At 50.9% G+C, this 20,002-nt stretch overlaps 1 protein-coding gene across 1 annotated transcript in view; it reads left to right on the top strand.

Moving 5' to 3' along the window:
* FAM131C (family with sequence similarity 131 member C) overlaps positions 1-20,002 on the top strand; it is a 28,212-nt gene that overhangs the window by 4,712 nt on the left and 3,498 nt on the right. Inside the window, exons 2-4 of the mRNA XM_075538364.1 lie at positions 18,099-18,214; positions 18,909-18,944; positions 19,186-19,279. Of these exons, the coding sequence (XP_075394479.1) occupies positions 18,099-18,214; positions 18,909-18,944; positions 19,186-19,279 (246 nt within the window). The remainder of the gene's footprint in view (positions 1-18,098; positions 18,215-18,908; positions 18,945-19,185; positions 19,280-20,002) is intronic.

The raw sequence follows: 20,002 nt of genomic DNA, 5'->3' as shown, positions 1-20,002 counted from the left end.
CCTGTTACCCACCCACAGCCCCTGAGTTGGTGGTTGAGATTTCAATCCAGAGCAGGGACCATGTGCATAAGGCCTTGTCTTTTTCATCATCTTTAGAGCTGAGCAAAGTGCCTGGCACACTGCAGATGGGCAAGACCACCTAGGGAATGGGGGAGGGTGGTGCCGCGAAGAATCTCATTATAGAATCAGCCACGGGGCCCTTGCAGGAGGGAGGGTCACCAGCGGGGCTTTAGGTGCTGGCTGCTGCTCAGTTACTGTGTGTCTTCAAAAGGAGGCTTGCTATCTGGGCTGTTGGGAAAGAGCAGGTTAAACATGGTCCCTCCCTGCCCTCCTGGGTGTGGAGTCCTGGGAGACATGCTGCAGGGACGTGGCAGCCATGGTGACTAATGGGCTGGGACCCAGAGCCCTGGAGAACAGCTAACGGAACTGGAGTCTGCTGAGGGGGGAAGAAGAGCATCAGAGGTTATGCTTAGGAACAGTCAGAGAAAACCATTGTGAGCGTTGCAGCAAGAGGGCTTTAGGTTAGACATCAGGAGGAACTGCCTGGCTGGTTAATTTCTAAAGCAAATGGAAAAGCTGGTGCAGGAAGGCAAGAAGTACTCTTGATAAGTAAGCCAAGAAATGTTCTGCTTACAGAAGAGGGATGGAGGGGGTATCAGAATGACACCCTTCTCCAAAGATCAAGATGTGCACCCCCAGTTGCCATGACAACCAGAAGACTGTCACCTTGAGGCCAGGGCCCTAGGGTGCAGGCTGGGAAAGGGAGGAGTGTCCCTGCAGGTCCCTTGAGAGAGGGAGATGGTGGCGGGAGCAAGGGCTGGTGGGCCTCTGGGACTTTCTCCCAGCCCCCACCCCACCTCAAAGGCTGTGTTTTTCCAGTTGCTGGTACTGGTGACGTGGCCACTGGTCCCAGCTGGGTGAAGAGCAGCCTGTGATTTCACTCTGGGCCCATGCTTCATTACCTGACGTCTCCATGGTAACTGGCCTGTGCCTTCACGTGTCCAAAGTCCTCAGGGGGAGAAGGTGGCTTCGGTGGACGTGCCAGCACCTCGCAGAGGTTGTAGGGCAGGCAGGCTTGGGAGGATCCACATGCTCCATCAGCCACCTCAGCTCCCCACCTCGTTCTGGGCATTTCTCCTGGGGCCTGGGAAACCACCATTGACTCTCTTGGGCTGGGTGGGTGAGAGTCTCCAAACAGCTCCAGGAAACAGGCAGGGGTGACAGAAGTATTCCAGGGGCAGTCTGTTGCCAGTGTCCCCACTTTGGTGGCTTGCGCATGTGACCGGCAGAATTTCTGGAATCTTGAGAGGAAGCGACTTTCAAACTCTTTGCACTGGGACCTACAGGAATATATGCATTTTGCATCGTACCGAGTAGGGGCATAGATGATTCCTGCCACAGATGTGTGCCTGTCATTCCGACGGGAGTTCGTGCAGCGATAATCCCTACCCTGACCTCATGCTTGGTGAAGGAGGGGGGCAGTGAAGAAGAGGAAGGCCCTCAACGAGATGGACGGACCCCGTGGCTGCAACAACGGGCTCAATGATAAAGACAGCTTTGAGGATGGCGAAGGAATGGGCAGGGTTTCCTTCTGCCGTGTGGCAGCTCGCCGTGGGGCGGGACCACTCGGGTCACCCAACAACGCCCCCACTGGGCACAGACAGTGTGTTCTGATGCTTTCCATTCTCTTCAAGTCCATGTCATTACAAAAGAAGAAAAGAACAAGAAAACCATGACCTAGCACACTGACTAAGGAACCCTGGTGGTGTGGCGGATTATGCAGCCGCTCGCTAACTGCAAGGTCTGCAGTCCTAACCCACCAGCAGGGCCTTGGGAGAAAGAGGAGGCTCTCTGCTCCTGTAGATCGACAGCCTCGGAAACCCAAAGGGGCAGTTCTGCTCAGTCCTGGAGGTGTACTGTGAGTCAGAACTGACTCGATGGCAGGGAGTGTTGTGGAAACTGGTGATGGAGTCCTGGTGGTGCCACGGGTTAAGCACTGGGCTGCTGTTCAGACTTCACTGTGTGCTCTGCCCTCAAGGGGCCCGCACAGCCAGGACGTGGTACAGAGGGAGACTCTAGAGCTCAGAGAGGGACAGTCCAGGGTCACAGGATGACCAAGCTGGGGCTCGTGACCAGCTGCAAGACTGGTGCAGTTCTTCAGGGTATCTTGCCTCTGTCCTCGCCATCTTGCTTCCACCTCTCCCTCCGACTGGCTGGCTCCAGTCTCCCTGCTCCCATCAATGTCCTTCGAATGGAATTAAGAACCCATAAATACAATCAAGTAGCTAGAGTCACCTGATCTTTGACAAAGGACTACAACACAGGAAATGGGGAGAAGGCAGCCTTTTCAACAAGTGGTGCCGGGAAAACTGGGTCATCACCTGCAAAAGACGGAAACAGAAGCGAACTCCAGAGGGCTCAAAGATCTAAATACAAATCACGTAGTTATAAAGACCATCTACGAGAATATAGGCACAAAACCAGGGTCCTAATACAAGACATAAGCACACTACTGGATATAACGAAATACATACATACTAAGATGAAATAAAGACCTGGGACCTGCTGAAAATATGATGATATTTATGTACAACAAAAGACTTCATCAAACGAGTCAACAGAGAACACACAGATTCGAGAAAAAATTCAATAATAATACATCAGAGATGGGGCCAATCTCCAAAATCTATAGAAAACTCCAACATCTAAACAAGTATACAGATAACCCAGTTTTAAAAATGAGCATGACATGAATAGATAATTCACAAAAGATGAAGTCCAGGCAGCCAGCAAGCATATGAAGAAATGTGCGTGTTCATTAGCAGTAAGAGAGAGACAAATATAAACAACAATGGTATATCACCTCGCACCGACCCTTTGGGCAAAATTCAGAACCTAGCAAGTGTTGGAGAGGATGCGGAGAGAGAGGAGTGCTTTTACATTGCTGGTGAGACTGTAGGATTGTGCAACTAACGTGGAACTCAGTAGACACTTCCTTAAACAAATGCAAACACAAGGACCTCATGATCCCACAACCTCTCTATCGGGTGTGCACCCTAAAGAAATCAAGAACACAGCACGAACAGACACATGCACACCTATGTTTATTGCAGCAATTTCCATAATAGCAAAAACACGGAAATAGCCCCAAAGCCCAATTTTAGAGGAATGGATAAACAAGCTCTGGTGCATTCATATGTAATATTGTGCATTACTTTTTAAAAAATGACAGTTCTCTCACACACCACAAGCCATGGACAAAACTAGAGAGCTTGGCAAAAGCAGTCAATCTTACAAAGATAAATATTTAATATCACCAATGCTGTAAGGACCAACAGGAAGTGTGTGGTTTATACACCCACGGACAAGCCTAAGGATTATGAGGGGGCCAGGGACCGGGTGGGAGCAGGGTGGACTGTTGAGGGGAAGGGGGAGAAAAAGAACCACATAGAAGGAAGATTTAACAGAACATTGTTGATTTCATTTCTGGAGATGGCTGTGTAAATACAGACAGTATGTTTCCCTCAAAACAAAACAAAAACTCCTCCAGAGTCCTCATCCCTCAAACCTAAATATTGGTCTAGGTGGCCGCGAAAAAAAAAAGTAAAATGGAAATATGGACTTGGAATCTTTAGTGACAAGTTTATCTCCAACAAACAAACAAACAAGAAAAACATCCTTCAAATGGAGTCCCTGGGTATGGCTAGCGTGGAAGGCAGAAGGGAGGTGGGAGAGAGGACTACAGGTCTCCCAGGGTGATGGTTAGGTGCCTTTGAGCTGGCTCTGAATCATAGCAACACGGTGTACGACTGCATGAAACACTGCCCGGTCCTGCGCCGCCCTCACAAGTGCTATGTCTGAGCCCATTGTTGCAGCCACCCTCCATCTTGTCGAGGGCCTTCCTCCTCTTCTTCCGCTCTGGTGGCATAGTGATTATGCACTGGGCTGCCATCCAAAAGGTCAGCAGTTCGAAACCACCAGCCATTCTTGGGAAGAAAGACCCGGCTTTCTACTTCTGTAAAGAGTCTTGGAAACGCGCAGGGCACAGGGCCAGTCGCACCCTGTCCTATAGGGTCACTGTGAGTCAGCATCGGCTCAGTGGCAGTGTTTGATTTTCTACTTTATCGAGCAGGTTGCCTTTCTCCAGGAACTGGTCTCTCCTCTCACCAGCGTGGTTTCTAGGAGCATTCTGCCTGTAGCTTTTTGAAGACAGAGATGTCTATTCTCTTTGCAGTCCATAGTCCTTTCAGCCTCCGTCACCAGCACGATAATGCAAACACAGCGATTCTTCTTCAGTCGTCCTGACTCAAGATCCAGCTTTCACAGACGGATGAGGCGACTGAGAAGGCACACCTTCGTCCTCAAAGTTAACATCCTCGCTCCTCACACTTTGAAGAGATCTTGCGCAGCAGATTTACCCAATGCAAAGTGTCGCGTGAGCTCTTGACTGCTGCTTCCATGAGCATGGATTGTGGATCCAAGGCAGAGGAAACCCTCAACTGCTTCCAGAGATTCTGTTTGTCACGATGTTACCTGTGGGGCTAGTTGTGAGGGTCTTCATTAAACTGCGTTGTAATCTCACTGCAGGCTGCAGTCGTGGTCTCCATCAGCAAGTGCCCAAGTCCTCACTTGCAGCGAGCAAGGGTGTGTCATCTGCACATCTCAGCTTGTTAAAAAGCTTTCCTCCACTCCTGATGCCCAGGTCTTCTTCATGGAATCCAGCCTCTTGGATGATTTTCTCCGCATACAGACGGAAGAAGGATGTAAGGAGACAACCCAACGCAAAGCTGTTCTCCTCTTCAGCCACGCAGTCTTCTCTTGTTCGGTTTGGGCGCTTGCCTCTTGCTGCACGTAAAGGTTCAGGGTGAGCACCGGTGTGCTCTGGAATTCCCGTTCTTCTCAGTGCCCTCCATCGTTTGCTGTGGCCCACAAAGACAAATGCCGCTGCATGGTCAGTAAAACACATGTAAACATTTTTCTGGTCTTCTCTGCTTTTAGATGAGATGCCTCTGACGTCGGTAATGATATTCCTGGGTCGAAGTCCTCTTCTGGGTCGGGCTGGAATTTCTGCAGCTTCCTGTCTAGATGTACTGCCGCAACCCTTGTTAAATGATCCTCAGTGAATTTTGTCGTGCGGTCGGTGCCTCTAAGCCACCTCTAATTCCGTAGCTCCCATGTGTAGCGAAAGGAAACACTGCCCTGTCCTTCGTCATCCTCACAATTGTTCTTATGTCGGAGCCCACCGTTGCAGCCAATTCATTGTGTGGAAAGCCTTCCTCTTTTGTTGCCCCTCTACTTTACCAAGCGTGACATCCTTTCCAGAGACTCTACCAAGCGTGACATCCTTTCCAGAACATGTCTGAAGCATGTGAGATTTCTTCAGGGAAACTTTTTTTTTTGGGGGGGGGGGCTTCCTTCTGCAGAACGCTCTGTCATGGACCTCTCACCTGACTTCACCTGCTTCCTTTTCTCCTCAACTCTTGTCTTTGCCCCAAAGCGCTCCACCCTGCAGCCTCTTGGCAAAGTGCACACATGGCCCTTCTTCAGGGACCCCTAGACCCTTGAGAAACAAAGGACACTTGCCATGCACGAGTAGGGACAGTCTGGTCCACTGCCCAACCTGCCTCCACTTGCTGGGCCCTGGTCGGGCAGACATTCAACCGGGGCTGGGAAGGCTCTCCTCTTTGTCTGCACCTGCAACCTCGGCAAGTAGTTGTCTGAAGACCCTCTCATTTCGTTTTGGATGATAAATGGGTCGCCTGAGTCCAAAGGGTACCCTCCACCATGCGGTCGGAATTCTCAGGCTCCCGGTTCTCTCTCTAGTAGGCCACTCCCGAAGAACAGGAAAAGTGACCCTCAACTGCCATGACAGAGGTGGCCAAATGGAGGCTCAGAGAGCTGATGTCCCTCGCTCCAGAGCCCACAGTTTATTAAGGGAGGGTCTGGGATTCGAACCACACAGCCCGGCTGCAAGTGTCACCTGGCTGTCGGAGGTGCGGTTCCTTAGAAGTAGACTGTGGAATGGGCATTGGCCACCTATGATTAGTAATCGGGCCTCTTCCGAGAGAACTGGAACACGAGTGGGAAGAGCAAGGTTGAGACAGAGTAGCCTGCCAGCGAACAACCTCAGCCTGACCCCAGGGCTCTGGAGCGTCTGGTGTGACTCACCAAAGGAGAAGGGCCCTGCACCTGGCAGCACTGGCCGAGGGCTGTCCTGCATGGGCCAGCATCTAGCCCCAGGCATTCTCAGCTTGGGCGGCCCCAGAGGAGTCCACCTGGAGAGACCCCCAGATGCTGCCTCCTGGAACAACAGCAAAAGCACGTGATGGGGCCGGTGCTCAGAATCCAGGAGGTGGGATCTCGGGAGATGGGGATCCCACCCTCAGCATTCTCCCTCACCAACACCAGGACACCCCTTCTGGTCTCTGACCAAGCCCACTACCTCCCAGCCCTGCCTCTGGGGTTGCCTGCCCTCTCCTCCTCCCCAGCCGTGAGGCCCTCCCTCAGCCCTCAACCCGACTGCACCCAATGGCAGTGCTGGCTGCAGCAGCGAGCGGTGAAAAGGAAGTTCTTCGCCAAAGTGGACGGGCCCGGTGGCTGCCACCAGGGACTCCCAACATCAGGATAACCAGGAGCACGGCGCAGGACCAGGCAGGGCTTCCTTCCGTTGCGCACAGGGTCGCTGTGGGTCAGAACAGACATGACACAGCAATAGCGTCCTTCTGAGAAGCAGGCCCCAGGCCTTTCTTTCTCGGAGCCACCGGGCCGGTTCTCACGGTCAAGCTTCCCGTTCGCAGCCCAGCTCTTCACCACCGCACCACCTGGCTTCCCAGGACGCCCTGCAAGTGATGCTCTCCTTTTCTGCGTCCACCCCTCCGCTCCCCCAGCCCTGCACCATTTCACCGGGGTGTGGGAGTCACACCCAGCTCGGGAGACTGGCACGGGGCTCTTACAGAAGTGTCCTTTGCCTGCTGTGGGCCAGAGGCAGTTCTGCCACCTCACCCCCAGCACCCTGCCTTGCCCTTCCAGACCCCTCCGTGGTTTCAGTGAGCTGTGCTCCTGGCTCTGCTATTCCCTCTGCTGTGCAGAGCTGCCCGATGCATTTGCTGTCTTTTTTTTTTTAATTTAATGAATCATTTTATTGGGAGTCTCTTACAAATCTGAGAGCAATCCATCATTCAACAGTATTAAGCACACTTGTACATAGGTTGCCATCAACATTTCCCAAACAACGTATTTCTACTTGAGCCCTTGGTATCAGCTCCTCTTTTCCCTCTACCTTCCCCCCCTCATAAATCCTTGATGAAGTATATATTATTATTGTTATTTCCTGTCTCACACTGTCCGTTGTCTCCCTTCACCCACCTTTCTGTTATTTGTCCCCCGGAGGGGGTACTATATAGCCATCCTCATTTGCTGTGTCAACTGCTGCTCCCACGAGTGTTGATTGTGACCCCAAGGAGATGCAGTCCTTGACAACTCCGTTCCTCCTATTTTACTGGGCAAATCCACCGCAGCAGATCTCTTTAAAGCGTTCGAGAACAAAGCTGTCACTTGGAGGACTAAGATGCACCGGACCCAAGCCGGGGTATTGTCAATCGTCTCCCGTGCAGGTGACAGTTGAATGGTGAACCATGAACTGGACCTTCTTTGTAAACAGTGTCTTTTGCACATACAATTATTTATGCTGGCATGAGGTCCTCCTGGGGTAGTGTGGCCTCAATCCACAATGACTGGTGTTCTTCTAGGAGGAGAAGAACAGAGGTGGACACAGAGGTCAGACAGGCTTGTAGAGACAGCAGCGGACACTGCACGTATGCTGCTACAACCAACAACTCCCTGGGGCCAGCAGAAGCGGGAAGAGACAAAGCAACGGTAACATGGGCCTCCTGAGAGCCAACTTTGGACTTCTAGCCTCCAGACTTGTGTGAAAATAAATTTCTGTGGATTTTTTTAAAAGGTGGACAGTGAATAAGGAAGACTGAAGAAGACTGGGCGCATTTGCCTTATGGGGCTGGCAAAAAAGAGTGTACGTCCCACGAACTATCGGAAGAACAGACGAAGCTGGCTTGGAAGAAGTCCGGCCAGAATGCTCCTTAAAAGCTCGGATGCACAGAGCTTGTCTCCTGTACTTTGGACACATCATTGGGGGGGACCAGTCCCTGGAGAAGCACCTCACGCCGTGTAAAGTCGGATGCAGCCAAACCCAGGCAGGCCTCAGGGAGACGGATGGACACAGTGGTTGCAGCATGGGCCTCAAACACGGCAAGAATGGCGAGGGAGGTGCCCGACCAGGCAGTGTGTTGTGCTGTGGTCCCCCAGGTCGCTGTGACTCAGAACCAGCTCCGGAACGGAGCAACAGCTAACAGCAAGTGCACTGTTTGACTGCTGGACTGCCGCTTCCACCGGTGCCAGTGGCGGTCCAGTCAATGGAGTCCCTGCCATGTCACTCTGTTTCCACTTATCGTGCTCTTGTCTGTTGGCCCAGTGGAGAGCAATTTTGTTTTATGTTCAGGTGTAATCCGTACAGAAGACTGTAGTGTTTGATCTTCATCAAGTATTTTTTAAATCATTTTATTGGGGGCTCGTACAACTCTTATCACAATCCATACATACATTCATTGTGTCAAGCACAATGATACATTTGTTGCCATCCTCATTCTCAAAACATTTACTTTCTACTTGAGTCCTTGGTATCAGCTCCTCATTTTCCACCTCCTTCCCCGCTCTCCCTCCCCTTATGAACCCTTAATTTATAAATTATTATTTTGTCATGGCTTACACTGTCCGACATCTCTCTTCACTCACTTTTCTGTTGTCCGTCCCCCAGGGAGGGGGTTATATGTAGGTCCTTGTAATCGTTTCCCCATTTCTACCCGACCTCCTTCCACCCTCCCTGTACCACCAGTCTCAGCACTGGTCCTGAAGGGTTCATCTGTCTTGGATTCCTTGTGTTTTCAGTTCCTATATCTGACAGTGTACATTCTCTGGTCTAGCTGGATTTGTAAAGTAGAGTTGGGATCATGATAGTGGGGAATGGAGGGAAGCATTTAATAAGTGGAGGAAAATTGTATGTTACATCCTTGCTAAACTGCACCCTGACTGGCTTGTCTCCTCCCCGCTACCCTTCTGTAAGGGGATGTCCAGTTGCCTACAGATGGTCTTTCAGCCCCCAATCCACACTGCCCCTCATTCTCAATGATATGATTTTTTTGTTCTTTGATACTTAATCCCTGATCCCTTCAACACCTCATGATCACACAGGCTGGTGTGCTTCTCCCATGTGGGCTTTGTTGATTCTCAGCTAGATGGCCGCTTATTTTTGTTCAAACCTTTAAGACCCCAGACGCTATATCTTTTGATAGCTGGGCACTATCATCTTTCTTCACCACATTTGCTTAGGCACCTGCTTTGTCTTCAGCGATTGTGTCGGGAAGGTGAACATCATGGAATGCCAGTTTAATAGAACAAAGTGTTCTTGCATTGAGGAAGTACTTGATTGGAGGCCCAATGTCCATCTGTGACTTTAATACTAAACCTATAAATATATGCACACAGATCTATTCCCCCATCATATATATAAATATATTTGCATATGTGCATGCCTGTATTTAGACCTCTATAAAAGCCCTTTGTCTCCTAGTTCTTTCCTCTATTTCCTTTGACTTTCCTCTTGTCCCACTATGATGCTTAGCCTTCATTTGGGTTTCAGTAATTCCTCTAGGTTACATAGCCCTTGATCAAGCCCTACCAGGCCTCTTACACCCTCCTTGCTACTGATTTTGGATCACTTGTTGTTCCCATGTCCCTGGGTTTGTTAACACCACTTCCTTTCCCCCACCTCCTCTTCTCCCATGTCCCTCCCAAGCCATCGGTCCATTGTTTTCTCCTCCAGATTGTTTACCCAGCCTATCTTATCTAGATAGACCGTAGAGATAATAATATGCACAAAAACAAGAGCAAAACAAAGCAACAAAACAACAACAAAAAAACCAATGACAAAAAAAAGCCTGTAAATAGTTCAAGGTCTGTTTGTTGACCTTTAGGAGTGTTTTCTAGTCAAGTCTGATGGAGTGCCACATCCTGGTCCCAAAGTCTATTTTTAGTATTTCCTTGGGACTTCCTTGCTCTGTTCCCCTTGCTGTGCTGTTGCACGCCCTTAGTGTTTTGCCCCGATGTGGTGGTGTTAGATCTGGCATAATTCCCACAGTTTCTCCAGTGTTGTCCCCTGTAGGGCTGTGGGTCAGTGAAGGATGTCGTGTCTCATAGTGGGTCCAGCCATATGGTCCTCTCTGTGCATTAGCTGCTCTGAGGGAGGATATCATCCTCAAGGCTTGGTGGGCCATGTGCTCCACTCACTCTTCCTCCCCCTTCATTTACTCCCCTGTCCTCTGATCAGACATGTCCCTCTCCCTGAGCTGGAGCTTCCGTGCTGTGCTCTGAAGTAAATTCTTCTGCAGGGAGGAGCGGCTATCCATGTAGTTGGGATTGGAGCCGGCCCCTAAGACCTCTCTACTGGTTCTCTCCTTCATGCTGGCATGTTGCATTCACATCTTGGAGCACCCGGTTGAAGTCTGGTTCCTCTTTCCCTGTGGAGATATAAATAATATCTTCTCCTTGGGTGGGTTAATGCCCTGTGTCCCCACTACCCCCCGTTACCCCCCTCTTTTTTAGTTGGCTACCATATATATCCCTGGATTTGGTCTGGCCCCTGCCGTATTACCTGGTCCTCACCCCAGGACTGTTTGTATACAGTAGCTTCTTCCCTATGCCCCTTTTGAATTTTTTTTAAACCTTACCTCAGCGGACTCATTTTGTACTTGTCCTTTTGTGCTTGACTTACTTCACTGAGTATGATTTCCTCCAGTTCTTCCCATGCGGCGATGTGCTTCATGCGTTCATCACTGCTTTTTCATGATGCGTGGTACTCCACTGCATGTATGTACCACTGTTTTTTAATCCTTTCATCTGTTGATGGAAATTTGGGTTGTTTCCAGCTCCTTGCAATTGTGAACTGTGCCGAGATGACCATTGGCGCACAGATGTCTGGCCATGCAGGTATATGCCAGTAGGGGGATTGCTGGGTCGTATGGTAACTCAATTTCCATCTGTTTTCTATATCGCCAAATTGATTTCCATAGTGGCTGGACATACCTACAGGTCCACCAGCAGTGGATGAGAGTTCCTATCTCCCCACAGCTCTGCCAACACTTGTTGCTTTCTGATTGTTTGAATTGGGCTATCTTTGAGGGTGTTAGGTGGCATCTCATTTTTGTTTTAATTTACATTTCTCTTTTGGCTAATGATCAGGAACATTTTCTCAAATGTTTATTGGCCATTCAGATCTCTGCCCTTGTGAGACTTCTGTTCAGGTCCTTTGCCCACCTCCTCAGTGGGCAATTAGTTTGTTTCTTTTTGGAAGCTAGCAAAGTAATATAGATTTTAGTAATAAGGCCTTTGTCTGAAGTGGCCATCATCATTTTCAAAACATGTTCTTTGTACTTGAGCCCTTGGTGTCAGCTTCTCATTTATTTTTCCATCCCTCCCTCCCTTATGGAAAGTATTTTAAAATTATCTTTAAATCCTCTTAACTTTCAGCAAGCAGAGTTGTGTCCTCTGCATGTCTCGGGTTTCAATACAGTTTGTATTCTGTCGGCTCACCTTTCTTTGCAATGGGCAGAAATAAGGACCTCTCTTCCACTCTGTTGGCAGGTTATTGTCTTCTCCGCTTCTTAGAACAGACTTGTGAGTGTTTCCGTCAGTGCATCGATTTTGGGAAACATTTCCATCTCTGTTCAGTCAATTCCGGGAGTGATTTTTTTTTCTCATGCTTTCAGTGTAGCTTGACCATTTTGCTTCAATACTGTCCATTCCTGCACATATGCTCCTGAAAGGATTGGAGGCTGACCACTGCACCAATGTTCAGTATAGCGACTCTGGGTTCCGTCCATCTGCTCGTGATGCTTCCTGCGCCACCATAGAGAACTTCAATAAGGGAGCGCGGGCTTCATTTCCCCTTCAGGTCCTTCATCTTGAGAAATGCTGAGCATGTTCTTTCCTTTAGGTTTTTTCACTCCAGGTCTTTGCACATTTCATTTTAATACTTTACTTTGTCTTCTTCTCTTTTTAAAATCATTTTATCAGGGGCTCATTCAACGCTTTTCACAATCCATCCGTCCATCCATTGTGTCTAGCACATTTGTACATTTGTTGCCATCATCATTCTCAAAATATTTGCTTTCTACTTGAGCCCTTGGTACCAGCTCCTCATTTTTCCTCCTCCCTCCCCACTCCCCCTCCCTCATGAACCCTTGATAATTTATAAATTATTATAATTTTGCCATCTCTTACACTGTCCGCCGTCTCCCTTCACCCACTTTTCTGTTGTCCATCCCCCAGGGAGGAGGTTACATGTAGATCCTTTTAATCAGCTCTGCTTTTCTACTCCACCTTTCCTTCACCCTCCTGGTATCACCACTCTCACCACTGGTTCTGAGGGAACATCTGTCCTGGATTCCCTGTGTTTCCAGTTCCTATCTGTACCAGGGTACATCCTCTGGTCTAGCCAGATTTGTAAGGTAGAATTGGGATCATGATAGTGGAGGGGGGGAAGCATTTAGGAACTAGAGGAAAGTTGTATGTTTCATCATTGCTACATCGCACCCTGACTGGCTGGCCTGCTCCCCACAACCCTTCTGTAAGGGGATGTCCAGTGCCCTACAAATGGGCTTTGGGACTCCACTCCACACTCCCCCCTCATTCACTATGATATGCTTCTGTGTTCTGATGATGCCTGATACCTGATCCCTACTTTGTCTTCTTGACCCTCCCTTTGAAATCTTCTGTTCAGCAATTTCACATAATCTCTTCTCTTTAGCCTCTCTGTATTCCTGAGCAAGTGTCAAGAGTCTCTTCTGACATTCGCGTTGTTTGTCTTTCTTTCTTGTCTTTTTAATGACTCTGTGTGTGTGTGTGTGTGTGTGTGTGTGTGTGTGTGATGTCACAACTCATTTGGTCTTTGGTCATTAGTGTTAAATGTGTTGAACGATTCTTGAGATGGCGAGTTATTCAGGTGGGGGATGCAAAAGCCCATAGATTTTGACTCTGAACTTGCTTTAATTTTCTTCAGCATCAACTGGAACTTGCATATGAGCAACTGACCATCTGTCCAGCAGTCGGCCTCTGGTCAGTCTCGTTCTGACTGATGATATTGGGCTTCCCCGCTGTCTCTCCACAGATGGAGTTGATTTGTTTATTTCCATGTTTCTCTTTCCAATAATCAGTAACTGTGCATCTGGATAGCATGTTCGATCAACTTCAGACAGCAGACGTTGGTGGAAATCTTCCATTTTCCATCTTGGGCGTTGTGTGTGTCTGAATGGTAGCCCTTAGTAACATAATGCCACGCGTCATAAATTAGCACATATTTCCTTCATAAAAGGTCCTTTAATGTCCTTGGGTATGCCCTTTCCCTGACAACGTTGTGCTTCGGGATGGATCTCACCGTGTTCTTTCTGACGGGGAATATAGCACCATTCTGCTTCAATTTGTCATTCTTGACACAGTAAACCAGCGACCGCCCAACTCAAAATGGCCAATGCCAGCTCGCCAAGGCCTGTGCGTATTCCATTTCACTTGGGATGACTGCCAACGTTTCTAGAGCCATGCTTCGCCCATTCCAGATTCTGATGACAACCGTATGTTTCCCGCTGCGCCTCCCCTTTGGAGCCAGCCCCTCTCGGCAGACGAAGGGCTGGGAGCTTTGCTCCATCCGCGTCATTGAGGTCGATCTCCTTGAAGAGGCAGCTCCTCCTCAGGCTCTGAGTGCCCGCCGCCGCGCTGAGGGGCTCCTTTCCCAGCACCACGTCAGGCAGTGTTCCGCAGCTGTGCTGGACGTTTTCACTAGCCACTTCTCTCAGAAGTTCAGTGACCATGTCCTTCTTCCTAGCCTGCCCGAGGCTGTCAGTTCAGCTGAAACAGGGTGACCTTGAGCCATCACTTCCAGCATCACGGAAACATTCGAGCCAGCAGCACACTGAGCGACAAGAAGGGGGGACAGCCAAGTAGGGAGCTGGAAATTCATTCGGGGGGGGGGGTCAAGGGAGGGCTCAGGCTGGAGGCATAATGTGGGCACTTGCTCATGCAGACAAGAGAGGCCAGAAAGGCTTGGTGGGGCATCCAAAAGTTAGAGGTCCAGCGGGAGGGGGGCGATCCAGCAAAGAGATGAAAAAGAGCAGTCAGGTGGTAGGAAGGAGAAGGAGGAGGCCTGACAACTCGGGCTGCTGAGCGGAAAATAACTGGACCTCAGAGCCACCGTAGACCTTGGCCACTCTGGAACAGCTGCTTGGCAAGGGCTGTCTCTTGGAACCTGCCTGCGGTAAGCTGCCTCCCCCCCACCCCAGTACCCTTCTCCAAATAATGAACTGCTGTTGTGTCCACTCCAACTTTAGTAACCCTATAGGATAGAATCAGAGAAAGATGAGGCTTTCTGTTCCCGTGAAGAGTTCATTTGGAACCCCACAGGAATGGGTCTACCCTGCCCCATAGGGTGGCCAAGAGTGGGCATCGACTGGCTGGTAGTGAGTGTGGTGTTTGAGTAGGCTCGATTAGAACTGTCCCTGTGGGTTTCCAAGGCTCTACGTGTCTACAGAGGCTGACCTTTCTCCTTCTGACCTGCTAGGTGGGTTGGAACCATCCACCTTTTGACTAGCAGCCAGATTTTCTTTACCTGCTCAAATTCTGCAAAAACTCACTGCCATCCAGCCTATCCTGACTCATAGTGAACCTTTGGGGCAGGCTAGAACTGTCAGTTTTTGAGACTGCAACTGCTTCCGGGAGCAGAAAGCCCCGTCTTTCTCTCGAGAAGCTGCAGATGGTTTTGACCCAAGGACCTGGGCGCTGACAGCCCAAGGCACAACCACGATGCCACCAGAGCTCTAACTCTTTAACCCCGGGGCCACTAGAATTGTTGCTTGGAATTGGGGACAGAGAAAACGGGAGAGAAGGGTTGAGAAGTCTGTGCCGCTCTTTCTGCCAGTCTGGGGAATAGAGGGGAGGGAAGCGCTGGAGAGGGGCAGGGGTACAGGGAAGGGTCTGGGGGTCGTTATTGCTGCTTGTTTGCTTGTATAACCTAGGACTTGGAGATGTTGGTGAGAATGTAAACACCCAAACACCCCCCCAGGCAGCAGTTTGCGTGTGTTCAATTCAGTGGCATTGATTCCATTCTCTGAGTTGCGCCTCCCAGAAAAGGAACTTCGATGAAGTCAATATACATGGCTGTTTATTAATGGCGTCTCTTATTAGTCGCCCAAGCATCATAGACAGTCGGCAGAACGTAGACATGCTCAGTCATAGCCTTGCTTGGCTGTCTCTGATAGGTTGCCGGCCATCTGCCCGGTCAAAGACACAGCATTCCCCTTGGTCTGAATGTTGACTTTGTTGCTGTTGAGAAAACACAGTGAAACAAAACCAATCAGTGCGGCCATTTCTTTTCGTGCAGTGTAGTGTCGCTGACTGCATTCTTCCAGGTGGGCAACCGTTCTCACCTCCTTCTCTGAGCTGTTCCTCCCTCATTAATTCGACCCATTGCCCTAGAAGGTTCCTGTCAGATCTCTCAAGAGGCTGCTGTCGATTTGATCCCACACAGAGGGCTCTTCAAAGAGCACGGGCAAAGGCAGACAGCATTTGTTAGTTCAGCTAAACTATTGTTTAGGTTTAAGGTTTGCAGGTTATTTCAAGCCAATCGTATTAGAGGATCATCCCACTTTCATGGCTGAAGCCCACGAGGATTTGAAATTCTGTTCTCCACCTCCCCCCTTTGATCAGAATTCTTCACTATCTGCTCAAAATGTTCAGTCGTGGTAGCTGGGTACCATCTTGTCAGAGTTACCAGCCCCTAACACATCATCACGGGTCCGGTAGGCGCAATTGTACAGCGATAATAAGTAAAGATTATAGTAAAGTCATAGAGAGCATGAGAGAGAGAAGAGAGATTGAAATAATGGAGTCCGACACATTTCATGGGAGCATGCTCACCTCAGCAACACTTGGTGGTCCACATGGACAGAGAAAGAGATTTATTGCTAACCAAGTCTTTTATATTCTCTGGGGACACGCAAGCCCCCTAATTACAGATGAGGACCTACATCACAGGAAAGCGTTGTGCTATAGGTAATACAGTAATGGGAGGGGGTGATCTAGGGGTATCCATGTAATAGGAAGTGGAGGTAATGGGGGTACACATGTGACAAGATGGGCGGATCCTAGATTCAGGAAGGCAGCCTAACTTTGGATGTCACTGAGCCTGTTTGACCTGTTCTCTGGTTCACCATAGAGACCATTATCAGTAGGGTATAAACCCACCCTGCAGGGATCAGACTAATGGCTGAAAGCCTTTAGGGAGAAGTAGCCCATTGTCCTTAACAGCAGGGAGTGGGCCCTGCTTGTGGTGGGACCAGACAGTAGTCTGGCAGCTGACTGCCTTCAGGGAGGTAACTTGACAATCATTTACCATTAGCTGCAAGCAGTGTCCTAAGTCTAACATCTATTTGGGGGAGAGGACTTTCTGTTTCCCATACCATCTACTCCTGGTCTCATGGCAAGAGGAAGCAGTTGTTTACAGAGGCAATGAACCACACATTCCATAACTGCCTCCTATTCCTGATAGGAAGGAGGTTTTTAGAAGATGGGAGATGCTTGGTCTTTTAGGATGCTGAAGGCCTGGCCCCCTAGTGAAAGGACTTGTGGAGGCAGGAGGCAGGAGAAAGAAGGTAGCAGACGCCCTGAGAGGAGACATCAGAGTGAAACACTGATGGCCCAGCCGAGAAGCAGAGCCCTTGGTTGGTGGAGGGGCAGAGAGTGGAAGAGCTTAGCTGGGTGAGAGTGAGGCAGCTCTTGCTCTGTTGCAGGAAGGCAAGGAGAGGAGGTGGGCAGAGGCAGACAGCTGCCGAGTGGTGGGAAGATGAAGGGATTGCACTGAAGGCTTCTGGATCTCCAGGGACTGGAGAGAAGCCAGCAGCAGGGTGTGGGGAGGTAGGGTGCTGCTGTTGGAGGGCTGAGAAGGTAAACTAGTTAGTTACCTTATAATTCATGCTGGCCTCCTGCCTGTCAACAGGCCAGACCCTGTTGGTGAGGAAACTTTGGGTGGGCTTGAACCTCTGAACTTTCAGTTAGCAGCTCAGCTTCTTAACCAGTACACCACACAGAGACCTGAGCAGGAAAGGCAGAGTGAAGCAGTTACCCTAATGAGAAGCAAACCAGCTTAACCTCAGACCAGGGACTTTCTCCAGCAACTTCCAGCTCCTGGGATCCAGTCTCAGATGGGAAGAGGGTTAGATACAACTGGGGGAGAATTCAAGGCGTGTTTGCCAGAGAGAGCCTACAGCAGGGGACAGGGAGTCCTCGCTTGGCAAGAACAGTGGAGCGATGGGCAAAGGTGTAGGAGCAAGATCTCAGAGGACCTCAGTAAGGTCAAAAAAGGTTGGAATGTGGGTTTAGAACGAGGGAAAAATGGAGTAAAAATAAGATGGTCACTGCAGGAGCTTCAACAAAAGCCCTTTTCCCTGTCGCCAGAAGGCGGCCACCACTGGAATGCCCCAGTCACCAGACGACTGGATGTACACGCTGCGCCTTGCGATAGCAGGCAGCTGGACAGAGGCCTGATGGAGGCCGCGACGCGGGTGCACCTCGGAAACCCGAGCAAATGAGCAGTCAGAAGCCATGCTGCGTGGCCTCACTCCTGGGGGCTAAGCAAATGGATAGAAACCAGCAAGGAGCCTTGGGCCCCCAGGCTAGAGATGGGGGGCAGGAGAAGGTAGGGGCTGCGCGCAGGAGGAAGAGGGGTGCGATGTTCAGGGTGGGGGGAAGGAGAGCCATCGGGGTTCAACGTGAAAACGTGGGCAGCGCCAAACGGTAACTGTGGGAAGCGCGGACCTGGCCGATGTTTTGGCTAGCGTGCGCATGCGCGTGCGGACGGCCAGTTCCTACAGAGAGCACCAGGTAGGGAGTGCGACTGTGGACTCAAGTCTCTAAGATGACAATGGGTCATAATGGTCACAGGGATGAGCTTTTGTAAATTCCTCCTGTCCTTTTATTTCCAGATCTGTTCACAAGTGCCCACAAGGACTGCCCCATGCCCCAGGCTACCGACCCCCTGAACCCAGATCGGCCTGCCAGCCACCCACCCTCCGTCGCTCCAGACCATGTCACTGGCAAGGTAAGAAGTCACTCTTCCCCTCTGGCTCCTACCCGTCCCTACAGCACCCCGCCCCCACCTTCCCCACCGTGGGAGCAGATCATCCTTCCTGCCTGCCAAACGTGGCCACTTCCTGGGCGGTCAGGGACCCAAAGTCATCCGAATAGGGTTGAGGGCTGAATTAACCGGGATCCAGCTTGTTCAGAAAAACAGTCCTGGAAGCTCTTGCTGGGGTCGGGGTGGGGGTGGCTCCAAATCCTGGGGCATACATGCAGCCCTTGCCCTAGAGGTTGTGGCTTGAACCCACAGTGGGTCTAATCGCCCCCTCCCTTTCTAGGGAGCATACGCCACCCAGTAAGCACTGTGCTGGGCACTGTACCTGCGTCATGCACTGACCCATCAGGCGAGTGGCTTGTTCCCATTTTACAGAGGGAGAAACTGAGATTCTGAGATGGAAAGTTACTAGCCTACAGAGACCAAGCTAGGAAATGGCAGACTGGAGCCCAGTCTGCTCGCCCCTGCACCCACTGCCTCTCCTGCTGGTGTGACATGGCCTTCCGCTGCCTTCTCCCTCTGCATGGAGCATGAGGGCATGAGCCGCTCATCACAGAGCACCTGAGCCTGGCCTGTACCCTGACCCAGGGCTTCAGAGCTCTGCTGACTGCTGGTCCAGGGTGCTGGCCCACGCCTGACCCTCGTTTTCCTCTTTTTTTAGGACAAACAGATGGATTTCTGTTGGGACCCTTGGCAGGTAGGCCGATGGACTTGCCTGTGCCCCAGCCTAGACAGCCAGAGCTGGCACGGCTGCCTGTCTCTGTGCCATGTCTCACCCTGGGGAGGGGAGCAGATGGACGGGCTGGGGATGGGCCTGTGGGTACTGGGAGGACCTCTCTGGTTTTCCCTGCCCCGTCCCTCCCCATTGCCTGGTAGTAGGGGTGATCTTGGGTCATGGGCAGGTCTATCCCACCCTCTCCTCTCTCCCTCCCCCACAGAGGTGCTTCCAGACCACCCACGGCTACCTGTCTGACTCCAGATCCTGCTCTAGCAACTACAACGTGGCCGCACTGGCCACCTCATCCCTCGTGGGTGAGTTCCAGCTGCTCTTGCCCTCAGGGTTGACTGGTCAACCTGGACCCCAGGGAAAGTGGGGGCTCACCGGTAGATTTCACCCCATTCGTGTGGGATACCCAGGTTAACTCCCGGTTGGTGCACCTTCCACCACCCATCTGCCAGTGGTGGCTGAGGCAGAACAGGTTTCAAGGGAGCTTTTAGACTAAGAAGAACTAGGAAGAAAGGCCTGGTGACCTACTTCTGAAAATGAGCAAAGGAAAGTCCTCTGTATCATGTTGTCCGGTCTGTAACCCACTCTGGGGACAGACTGCGCAGGTCCGGCCCCCTGTGTTTCCTTCTACTGTGCTGCACGCTGCCATGAGTGGGGAGGACCAGATGACAGCCCATTCCCAGTCCCCTGGCCCTCAGCTGTGGAGGGGCAAAGCTGGCTCCCTGCCACCGAGGGCAGCAGCCCTGTCGGAACCCACATGTCCTGAAAACCCGGCTCCAAGCTGGGCCTGGGGAGCAAGGTGCTGCCCACGGCTTCAACGTCAGGCAGCCATGAAGAGGACGGTCCAGACTTTACAGGTGTCCACTGGTGTGGTCCCCTGCTTCTACGAGCCTGTCAGGGTGCGGAGTGGCATAGTGGGGCTGGTGCTTTCTTAGGGGGTCCCTTGGGGGAAGTGCAGGGGGTGAGGGGACAGGAAGATCTGAGCGCCTACAGAGCGCCCACCCAGTTACAAGAGAAGCCTGTCCTCT

Source organism: Tenrec ecaudatus, chromosome 1 (assembly GCF_050624435.1).
Source record: "Tenrec ecaudatus isolate mTenEca1 chromosome 1, mTenEca1.hap1, whole genome shotgun sequence".
Lineage (NCBI taxonomy): Eukaryota > Metazoa > Chordata > Mammalia > Afrosoricida > Tenrecidae > Tenrec > Tenrec ecaudatus.
This window is presented reverse-complemented; position numbering and strand designations above follow the sequence as displayed.